Consider the following 11,309-nt stretch of genomic DNA (forward strand, 5'->3'; position numbering starts at 1 on the left):
CCAACCACAGCACCGAGACCGCCCTCATCGCCGCCACCGACGACATCCGAGCCCTGATGGACAACGGAGAAACAGCGGCCCTCATCCTCCTAGACCTCTCCGCGGCCTTCGACACTGTCTGCCACCGCACCCTAGTGCAACGCCTCAGCAACGTCGGAATCCAGGAGAAGGCACTGGAATGGATCGTCTCCTTCCTCGACGGAAGAACACAGAGAGTCCGCCTACCACCGTACAAGTCAGAGGCCACCGAAGTCATCTGCGGCGTCCCTCAAGGATCCTCGCTGAGCCCCACCCTCTTCAACGTCTACATGAGCCCCCTCGCGGCCATCGCACGCCAACACGACCTCAACATAATCTCCTACGCCGACGACACCCAGCTGATACTCTCCCTGACCAACGACCCCGCCTCCGCCAGAGCCAACCTGCACGAAGGGATGAAGGAGGTAGCCGAGTGGATGTCGACCAGCCGCCTGAAACTGAACTCAGACAAGACGGAGGTCCTCATCCTGGGCTCCACGCCCACCGCCTGGGACGACTCCTGGTGGCCCCCCGCCCTGTGCACCGCACCCAAACCGACGAACGACGCACGCAACCAGGGCTTCATCCTGGGCTCCTCCCTCTCCATGACCAGACAAGTCAACGCCGTCTCCTCGGCGTGCTTCAACATCCTGCGCATGCTACGGAAGATCTTCTGGTGGATCCCCACGGAGACCAGGAAGACCGTCACCCAGGCCCTCGTCACCAGCCGTCTGGACTACGGCAACGCCCTCTACGCCGGAACCACTGCCAAGCTCCAGAAGAGACTTCAGCTGATCCAGAACGCTTCAGCCAGGCTCATCCTCGACATCCCACGAAACAGCCACATCTCCGGACACCTGAGAGACCTGCATTGGCTCCCCGTCAACAAAAGAATCACCTTCCGTCTCCTCACCCATGCACACAAAGCCCTACACGATCAAGGCCCGAGCTACCTCAACAACCGAATCAACTTCTACGCTCCCAAACGCCACCTCCGATCAGCCAGCCACGCCCTCGCCGCCGTCCCACGCATCCAAAGAGCGACTACAGGAGGAAGGTCCTTCTCCTACCAGGCCGCCAAGACCTGGAACTCCCTCCCTCCCGACCTGCGCCTGACCCAAGACCACCTCTCCTTCAGGAAAAAGCTCAAGACCTGGCTGTTCGAGCAGTAACGGCAACCCCCCCCCCCCCCCCCCCCCCCCTAAGCGCCTTGAGACCCCACGGGTAAGTAGTGCGCTCTACAAATGTCTTGATTGATTGAAGACGTGGCCTTCAGCACCAGGCACAAGCACACGGGACACGGCCTCCAGCCCCAGGCACACGCACGCAAGACGCGGCCTCAAGATTCAGGTACAAACACTCCATACTTATCCCCCAGAACCAGGAAAATACATTCCAGATGTAGTCTCCAGCACAGGGTACATGCACTCAAGAGACTGCCACAAGCCCTAGGCACGCACCCTCAAGATATGACCTCTAGCACCGACACTCCGGACATGGCCTCCAGATTCAGGCACATACACGCCAGACATGGCCTCCAGTTTCAGGTACGTACACGTCAGACATGGCCTCCAGTTTCAGGTACGTACACGCCAGACATGGCCTCCAGTTTCAGGTACATACATGCCAGACATGGCCTTCAGTTTCAGGAACATACACTTCAGATGTGGCCTAAAACATACACGTTTATTCCAGGTCTGGCAGACAGAGCTAAATAAAGTGTTGAGAAACCAAACACTCCTGACGAGGCCACCAGCACTTCCGAGGCATCACTGCCTGTTAAGATAAGGACCATGATGTTATTCTTCCTCTGAATTGAACACCGTTTTTATTAACCCGCTACAAAATTGGATCAATGAATGACTGAAATCAGAACGTATAAAGCGCACAACTACTCAAACCTAGGATACTGACTATAAATTCAGTGTATAGCCCAATTGACCGCTGTACCCCACCCCCAAAGTTCTTCTTGATTCCTTCCATGTCCCTCACATCTAATTGAGTCAGATAATTCAATTTTTTCAGCGACACCACTCTAATACTGTGTATTTGTTTAAACCACTGCAATCGGGAAGTTATTGTCCTGGTGATCATCATATAAACAATTTAGACCATCACAGCTGAAAACAATGATTTGAAAATGGAAAGCTCGAGGCTGGAGACTGGCGACAGCTATGTATTAACAGTGCCCACCTCCCCTTTGCCCTGTCAGCAGCCTCCAGTTTGGCCTCTTCAGGGCAATATCTTTAACATTTAGTTGTACCCCACCCGGAACACACATGCTGCAAAACTGGAAGCAGGGAAAAAAAACTGAAAAATGAATATGGGAGGTGAATTGTTCCCATGGACTTTCAACAAAATGGAGACATCAAATGTGTAAGCATTAAAACACATTTTGTCTTTTAAAAATCGGGAGTCTACCGTCTGAATCTTGTGTGTTGACATGCAGCCCCCTCCCATGTACCCCAGCACTGCCCCTACCCCCCATATACCGCAGCAACCCAGCAATGCCCTAACTCCCCTCCCATGTACACCCCACCACTCCTACACCCTCCATGTACCCTAGCACTGCACTTACACCCCAGCACCCCCTATACCCCCATCATGTACCCCTCCACTGCCCCTATAACCCCCGTACCTCAGCAGCGTTCCTACACCATCATGTACTCCAGCATCAACCCTACACCTCCATCATGTTCCCCAGTACTGCCCCTATACCTCATGTACCCCAGCACCCCTATCATGTACCCCAGCACAGCCCCTACATCCCCCATTAAGTACCCCAGCACTTCCCCTACATCCCCCGTAAAGTACCCAGCACTGCCCCTACATCCCCCATTAAGTACCCCAGTACTGCCCCTACATCCCCATGTACCACAGCCCCCAAGTAATGCCCCTACTCTCCTCCCCTATACACCAACACATGCCCTACACCCTCCATGTACCCCAGCACTGCCCCTACACCCTCCATGTACCCCAGCACTGCCCCTACACCCCATCATGTACCCCAGCACTGCCCCTGCACCCTCATCATGTACCCCAGCACTGCCCCTGCACCCTCATCATGTACCCCAGCACTGCCCCTGCACCCTCATCATGTACCCCAGCACTGCCGCTGCACCCTCATGTACTACAGCACTGCGCCTACACCCCCATCATGTACCCCAGCACTGCCCCTGCACCCTCATTTACCCCAGCACTGCCCCTGCACCCTCATCGTGTACTCCAGCACTGCCCCTGCACCCTCATCGTGTACTCCAGCACTGCCCCTGCACCCTCATGTACCCCAGCACTGCCCCTACACCCTCATGTACCCCAGCACTGCCCCTACACCCTCATGTACCCCAGCACTGCCCCTACACCCTCATCGTGTACTCCAGCACTGCCCCTGCACCCTCATCATGTATCCCAGCACTGCCCCTACACCCTCATGTACCCCAGCACTGCCGCTGCACCCTCATCATGTACCCAGCACTGCCGCTGCACCCTCATGTATCCCAGCACTGCCCCTACACCCTCATCATGTATCCCAGCACTGCCCCTACACCCTCATGTACCCCAGCACTGCCCCTACACCCTCATGTACCCCAGCACTGCCCCTACACCCTCATCATGTATCCCAGCACTGCCCCTGCACCCTCATTGTGTACTACAGCACTGCCCCTACACCCCCCTCATGTAACCCAGCACTGCCCCTGCACCCTCATCATGTACCCAGCACTGCCCCTACACCCTCATGTACCCCAGGACTGCCCCTGAAACCTCATCATGTAATCCAGCACTGCCCCTGCACCCTCATTGTGTACTCCAGCACTGCCCCTGCACCCTCATCATGTACCCCAGCACTGCCCCTACACCCTCATGTACCCCAGCACTGCCCCTGCACCCTCATCATGTAATCCAGCACTGCCCCTGCACCCTCATCATGTACCCCAGCACTGCCCCTACACCCTCATGTACCCCAGCACTGCCCCTACACCCTCATGTACCCCAGCACTGCCCCTGCACCCTCATTGTGTACTACAGCACTGCCCCTGCACCCTCATCATGTACCCAGCACTGCCCCTATACCCTCATGTACCCCAGCACTGCCCCTGCACCCTCATCATGTAATCCAGCACTGCCCCTGCACCCTCATCATGTAATCCAGCACTGCCCCTGCACCCTCATCATGTACCCCAGCACTGCCCCTACACCCTCATGTACCCCAGCACTGCCCCTACACCCTTGTGTACCCCAGCACTGCCCCTACACCCTCATGTACCCCAGCACTGCCCCTACAACCCCATGTACCCCAGCACTGCCCCTACAACCCCATCATGTACCCCAGCACTGCCCCTACACCCTCATGTACCCCATCATGTACCCCAGCACTGCCCCTGCACCCTAGCAGTGCCCCTGCACCATGTACCCCAGCACTGCCCCTGCACCCTCATCATGTACCCCAGCAATGCCCCTGCACCCCCATCATGTAGGGCGGCGTTACTCAAAGTACGGCCCGCGGGCCATTTGCGGCCCGCCAGACCTCTCCATGCGGCCCCCCAGGGCCAGACCTCTCCTTGCGGCCCCCCAGGGCCAGACCTCTCCTTGCGGCCCTCCAGGGAAAACAACAACTGTCACGGACTTGGCCATTACTGCTGTTGTGATTCCTCGGGGGCCGCATTTACCGAGAAATGGGCATGCGCAGACAATTAGTGTCTTGCATGCTGACCTGCGCCCCCGCCCTCACCTACTTGCATACTGTACAGCGGGCCCCGCCTTCACCTGCCACTGTGACGTCATAGGATTGCGTTGCGGCAGGTGAGGGTTAAAAAAGAAGGCACTGCAAGTTGCTCACTTATTCTACCTGCCTTTGCCCTCCCCTCCTACGTCGGACTCACCATAGCGCCAACGAAAGCAGAGTGTGCCCAACTGAAGAAGATGAGAGCCAGTGCCCCGTGGTAATAATTGCTGCCTCTCATCGCCTCCAAAACACGTAAGTGTATGCAATTAACATCACTGTTATTGCTGGTCACCCGTTTTGTTGGTTCTATTTTTAGACCTTCTTAATAACCCAATATGTAAAGATATCCTTCGGTGTTTGACATAAATGTGAACATATTCTTCGGGATCTTCGAGGGGATTAAAACGTTATATACATGTTTATTGGGAGGTTTTGCATATTTAAGTATGTGCATTTGACAGTAGATGGCGCTGTTCTTTTTAAAGTACGTTTGAGAATCGTGTGTTTTTAAACTTACACGACCAACATCAATAAACAGCGGTTTTTTGTGCATGTTTTCCCAGTTCTATGCTTGACTGTGACATGGTGAGTAGGTGATGCACCCTGCGTACATACATGGAACCTCGACACTGCCTGTAATGGAGCGTGGTTTCAGCTGCTAACCTCAGAATGCACCAGCCCACGAAAAAAACCGTTAAAAAAATCTCTTCTGGAAATCAGTCTTTCGCCAGTCCAGAGTGCCAATAACAGCAAATCTAAGATATTTAGGGCCTCTGCAGCTGTGGCAACTGGCTATCCTCTTGCAACTCCTAACGTTGCCTTAGGGATCCCTGACCCCACAAGTGGCAAATCAGTGCCAAGAACACAGCAGTGGTAAGCCTTTATTATGGGCATAAGGATCCATTTGTTATCACACTAATAGTGAATAATACCTTATTATTCACTGATAGCGAAATACAAATTGGAACCAGGAGCTGGACATTAACTGGCAGCAGGGATAAGTAAATAAAAAGATTTAAAGTGTGTGTTGTGCCTGTATGTGTGAATGCATGTGTGTGTGTGAGTGAGAGGGAGACCTAGTGACAGGTAGTGAGCAAGAATTAATGAAATTGACTGTCAGTAAGTGAGTATGAGTATGTCGGAGCAAGTGAGGATAAAAGTAACTGCAAGTGAGTGAGAGTGGATTAATGAGTAAGAATGAGTGTGAGGGCATGATAGGGAATGTGAATGAGAGTAAGCGTGAATGAGAATGAGTGGCAGTGAGCGCAACTTTCAGTAAAAAGGAGTACATCTGCGGAGGTGAGAAAGTGAGAATGAGTGATTGAGAGTAAGAGTGAGAAAGCTTGAGTGTATGAGAAACGATGTGTGTGAATAAATGCACAAGAATAAGCCAGAGTAAGCAGAGCAGACCACAATGGAATAAGTGAAGTGAGTGAGAGTAAGAATAAAAGTTTTAATGAATTGTAACAATGAGAGAGAATCAGTGAGAATTAGAGTTAGTCAAAGAGAGAATTAATGTGTGAGTGCAAGTTATTGAAAATGAGAGATTGAAACTGAGTTCCAGAGTACAAGAAATTAATTGCGGACATGAAGTGTAAACTTAGTGCATAAACTATGTGCCGTGCAAAAGACTTTTCCCCATTCCATTTGCCTTTGTACTTGCTATTCTACTTTCACTAAAGGCCTTCAAATAAAAATGTATTATCAAAACCTGCTCTTTGTAGTTACATCTGATTTTGAAAAACAGCATTGTCGCTGTGTCTGATGTTTTGAAACAGGTTTTTTTTACTCTAGCTCCGCCCCCACTGATCCCGCCCCCACTAACCCCACCCCTAACAGTGCGGCCCTCGGCCACAAAGCACACTGTAAATTTGGCCCCCGACAGAAAGTTTGTGAGTACCCATGGCATGATGTAGGGTGACCAACCGTCCTTAAATTTCACGGACAGTCCGTAATTTTAGCAGTCTGTCCGTTGTCCGTGAAGGATTCTTTTACGGACGCCATTTGTCCGTAATTTTCACTTCTGTTGGGTGTAATCATCAGCCTTTGAATGACCAAAAGTTTCTGAGAACAAACAAAGCTATCTAGGATTGGCTTGAAAGCCATCAGCCAATCCTAGAGCTCACTGGTCCACTGCAGGACTGTTATTATTGTAACATTTAACGTTATGTATATTTGTATTTGTGCATAACGTTAAATGTTACAATTTCATATGAATCGACTTGTAAGGAACACTAATTGTATTATGTGCCGACAACGAAAGGCTCGAAACGTGCTCTGCACATCACGGTCCAGCAGTATAGTGGCAGGGTACCCTAAAGCTGTTTTCATTGGCCCTGAAGCATCAGGTCGAATAAAAATGCCCCGTCTTCTTGACAAGAAACGGAAAAGTGGATTTTCCTCACAAGCCGACAGAAGGTACTAACATTTTAGTAATCGGTAAGAAAGCCTTTTTCTGAGTCCTCTCAAGTTTAGTAGCAAAGAGGAAATTCAACAAAGGTCAGAGAAACTGGCGACAGCACCCAAATAAATCTGCGTTTCAACTAAACCTGTGAAGTCCTAAAAACCTACAGGAAGCTTTTGTGGGAGGAAAGGTGGCTTTCAGAACAGGCTACCTTAGCAAAGTCTTTATATCTCCGCAGGAACGCAAACTCAATGGATGTTTGGAAACTGGTGAATGACCAAAATAATATAAACAATTCAAACATTACCGAATCAAGATGGGCACACTACTTAGGTGTGCATTTCAGCCAAAGAGCAGGAGGACACTGCCGGTCCTATAACTCTGGGGCAGGAGTAGCTCCGAGACTGCGCACCAAAATACAACTAGTCCTTAATAAGATTGCAAGAGAAAAATGAGATCAGGTGCAACTAAGAGCGTTAATAAAGGATAATAAAGGACACACCCGCAATATACCTGAAGCAAAAAAACTTCAGAAGATCTCCTGGCATAAAAAGCATCACTTGTCAGATTCTGAGGTGTAACTGTGTAAAGAAGGCACATTGTGAAAGACCCATCCACTCCTGCTGCTGAACCACCACAGGACGCAGAAGAAAATGCAAATCCTGAGGTTGGGCTAGTGAGTGTAACCTCAACAACCAATTTGAGGCAATCCAATGGGGATGAAACACTAATTTTCACTCAAGGTCAAATACACAAGGTGACACAGGAGAGTCGATGCAATAGAGCTCCAAGGCCAAATGACATCCACCTGGCACTGTAGCATAACGTGTATTTGGAAAGTGCACGTACACCCAAGGGTATTGCACTGAATAACAGATTGTTTTTGTTACCCAACTCAGTGGCATTTATTTGATCGCTTTCAGAAGGATGAATGGACCCTCCAGGATTAGAACCTGTGACCATGAGGTCACACACAACCTCCTGCAGTGGACGTATTAGTCCACTAAGCCACCAGAACAGGCCTGTATAAAATTGATCTCACTTTAACCCTAATTTCTGGGCTAATAAAATGATGAGGGTTTTAAACAGTGCCCTGCAATCTTGGAAGGGTGCTATAAATAGCCCGCTTTTTGAAAGGAGGGGACCAGCAACAACCCAAAAATGACCTGCTCATCACCCTCCTAAAGAATGGCTTTCCACAAAGTACAGACACATCCACAAATATCTTAGCACTCGATTATAATCAACAAGATGGCAACAAGTAACCAATAGATCTGTGCTTTGTTGATTTCAAGTACACATTCGACTGTGTGCAACGCAACCTTCTTTGGAATGTTATTTTTGGGCACACCTCCATGCTTTTTAAAAGCAATACAGATGCTCTACACTGAAACCTGGATATGAATATAAATCAGTGATGGCATTTCTCTATCGAAGACAATATATACCAATCGGGGCCTAAATCAAGGGTTGTGCCGGCACCGCACATAGTTCATTTATTTTTGACCAACATATCCCCAGTTCTGAATGAGGTAAATTCTTGAGCCCCTAAGTTAGGATGTTTGCACATTTCTAATTTGTTGTACGCGGACAATGTTGGCCTACAGCATCTTATTGGCAAACTCTTCAGCTACACAATAAACAACTGCAAGAAAATACATTTTAAAAAACTTTTAAAAAGTCATGGCTGTAAGAAATTGAATACAGAAAAAGTTAAGTGTGTTTTTAACAAGTTCAATAACAGAAATGTGTAAAGGACTAGAAATATCTTGGTGTCCTATTTGATGACAAAGGCTCTTTTCGGCCGTATAAGCACAAGCTTCAATTCAAGGGCAACTCACCAGCATGCACTGCTAAAAGCCAACAAAAGCTAATCACGCCAAGCAGGGCTTTAAGTGGGCCGGGTCTCAAGGGGTCTGAGCACCGGCAGTTTTTTTCAGGGGGCCTCGAAACGGGTCTCTATCGGGCTCTGTTTTGTGCCCTGGCACAGGCGCTCCGTTTTTTTTCCGGACTGCAGTGACAGCAGTTTGCTGTCAGTGCAGGCAAAAAAAAGTGCCAGGGCGCACAGAGCCTGATAGAGACCCGCTTCAAGACAGCAGGCACATCGGTGTGTACGTGCTCACATTGCTCACTTCTCACTAGGGGAGAAGTTACGGCATGACGTCATGCCAGGGGAGCGTTGTCGGGGAAGGGAAATCCTTTCAAGAGTCATTTTCTTTCTGGATTTCCCTTCTCTTTCTGAAACGCAAAAGTAGCAGCATTGTAGTAGGGTCACCAGGGCTTCAATTGGAAGCTTTTTCAATGTTATATGTAACCAGCCATAGTTGCAGATTATTTATCTTATGCAACTAATAACACTTGAAAAAGCCAATAGTCCTTACTTGTTGTAGGTGTAATATGACTTGTTATCTCACATATTTGGATGCAATGACAGGAACAGCAAAGTACAAGTCGGGCGGCACACTATGCTAACCACAGATTTTTAGCGCAAGTGTGTTGAAGCCACGCCCCTAATTACATTGACCACGCCCCTTTGAGAGGCCCGCTAGTTTTTTCATCCCACTTAAAGCCCTGACGCCAAGTACGAGAAGTGAGTGTGAAAACAGCATTCTAGTCCAGCACTGCAGGTACCAATTAGCTGCATTCTAAGTGTGCTGCTTTACATCTGACAATGGCACTCAGATATGAGATGCTAGTAACAAAGACTATGCGAGCAGATCATCCCGACCACTTCTGTCACCGAACATGCCTTCTCAGGACCATGAACTGTAAAAGAAATATCAGACTGGACAACCTAATGCAGTAACCATATAAATAGATCACAATACAAAAGACCTGCACAGTTGCTCAAAGCTGCGCAACCTAATATAAACTTATTTTGACTTGTACTTATGTTGGCTGTCTATTTGCTTATATACTATTGTGCTACCTCCTCTGATGTGTTTGTAAAACTTACCTTTTGTCTCAAAGTTTTGTCCAGAATTTTGACCTCCAGTCCTGAATTTTTGTCCTGAATTTTAACCCTTTGTCCTGAAGTTTTACACTCAGTGTCCTGAATTTGCACCCATGCCAGTTGGTCACCCTACCATCATGTACCCCAGCACTGCCCCTACACCCCCATCATGTACCCTAGCACTGCCCCTACACCCCATCATGTACCCTAGCACTGCCCCTACACCCCCATCATGTACCCCAGCACTGCCCCTACACCCCCATCATGTACCCCAGCACTGCCCCTACACCCCCATCATGTACCCTAGCACTGCCCCTACACCCCATGGTGTACCCCATGGCCTCCCGTCCACCTCCATCATGGCCTCACTCTGCCCTCACCTCCGCCGGGGAACAGAAGGTGAAGCTCATGGGCTGCGGGCCCCCGGGGGCCGCCTCTGCCGCCAGCGCTCGCCTGGCCTGGCAGAGGGGGGCGCGGAGGCGGAGCAGGCGGCGGACGACTGACAGCTGCATGGCGGACACGGGAAGACCGGCACCGGAAGCAGCACCAAGGGCAAGAGCGGCAGGACGGGCGCGGTGTTCCCTGGGAGAGGAGTAGGAGTGTACACTGGTGGCCTACAACCCCCGGCGCGCCCCGCGCCACCGGCAGTGACGTCACAGTACTGCGTAGGACAGAAGGACCATGGGAGGAATACACATCAAGCCAAGCACACGGTACCGGAAGTAGTCTCAGAGGCCAGCGGTACGTGGAGGCAGGCCTGATGAGGACTACACCTCCCGGCCATCCAAGCGTGCCCGGAAACAGCTTCAAGGCAAGGGCGGCGTGCAAGTGGCTCCCGGGAGAGCAAGGCCGGGCGCGGAGCACTCTGGAAATATAGTTCTTTGTTCCCTAACAGCCCGGTTAGTAGGAAGAAGAGAACCACATATCCCGGCAGGCTGCTCGCTGCTCCATAGTCATCAGTCTGTGCATCGCGGATCTCAGCCATGGAACCACAACTCCCGGCATGCAAGCGGGCCATGCTCTGTACTTCCTGAAACAATGCCAGCCCAACACAACAGAGCTTCCTTAGTGCGTCCCAAGCCTTGGTGGTTTACCGCACTTCTTTATATTCTATTTTTTGCAATAGAATTTATAAATTCCAACCTAAGAAGTAGCTGCCGAGGTGTTAGTTGGCATATGTGTGTCATATTCTTCATAGCTGCCAAGGTTTT

The 11,309-nt window shown here is 50.2% G+C and overlaps 1 protein-coding gene across 2 annotated transcripts in view; it reads right to left on the reverse strand.

The window, feature by feature from the left end:
• The window catches only part of ATP5F1D (ATP synthase F1 subunit delta), a 28,634-nt gene extending 17,903 nt beyond the window's left edge, over nucleotides 1-10,731 (reverse strand). The window contains exon 1 of one of the 2 annotated variants that reach the window (XM_086946306.1): nucleotides 10,479-10,731. In XM_086946306.1, coding sequence (XP_086802432.1) covers nucleotides 10,479-10,610 — 132 coding nt within the window. In that variant the 5' untranslated portion in view covers nucleotides 10,611-10,731. The remainder of the gene's footprint in view (nucleotides 1-10,478) is intronic. The other variant, XM_086946307.1, reaches the window with a different exon arrangement.
• Between the last annotated feature and the right edge of the window lie 578 nt (nucleotides 10,732-11,309).

Source organism: Lissotriton vulgaris, chromosome 12 (genome assembly GCF_964263255.1).
Source record: "Lissotriton vulgaris chromosome 12, aLisVul1.2, whole genome shotgun sequence".
Lineage (NCBI taxonomy): Eukaryota > Metazoa > Chordata > Amphibia > Caudata > Salamandridae > Lissotriton > Lissotriton vulgaris.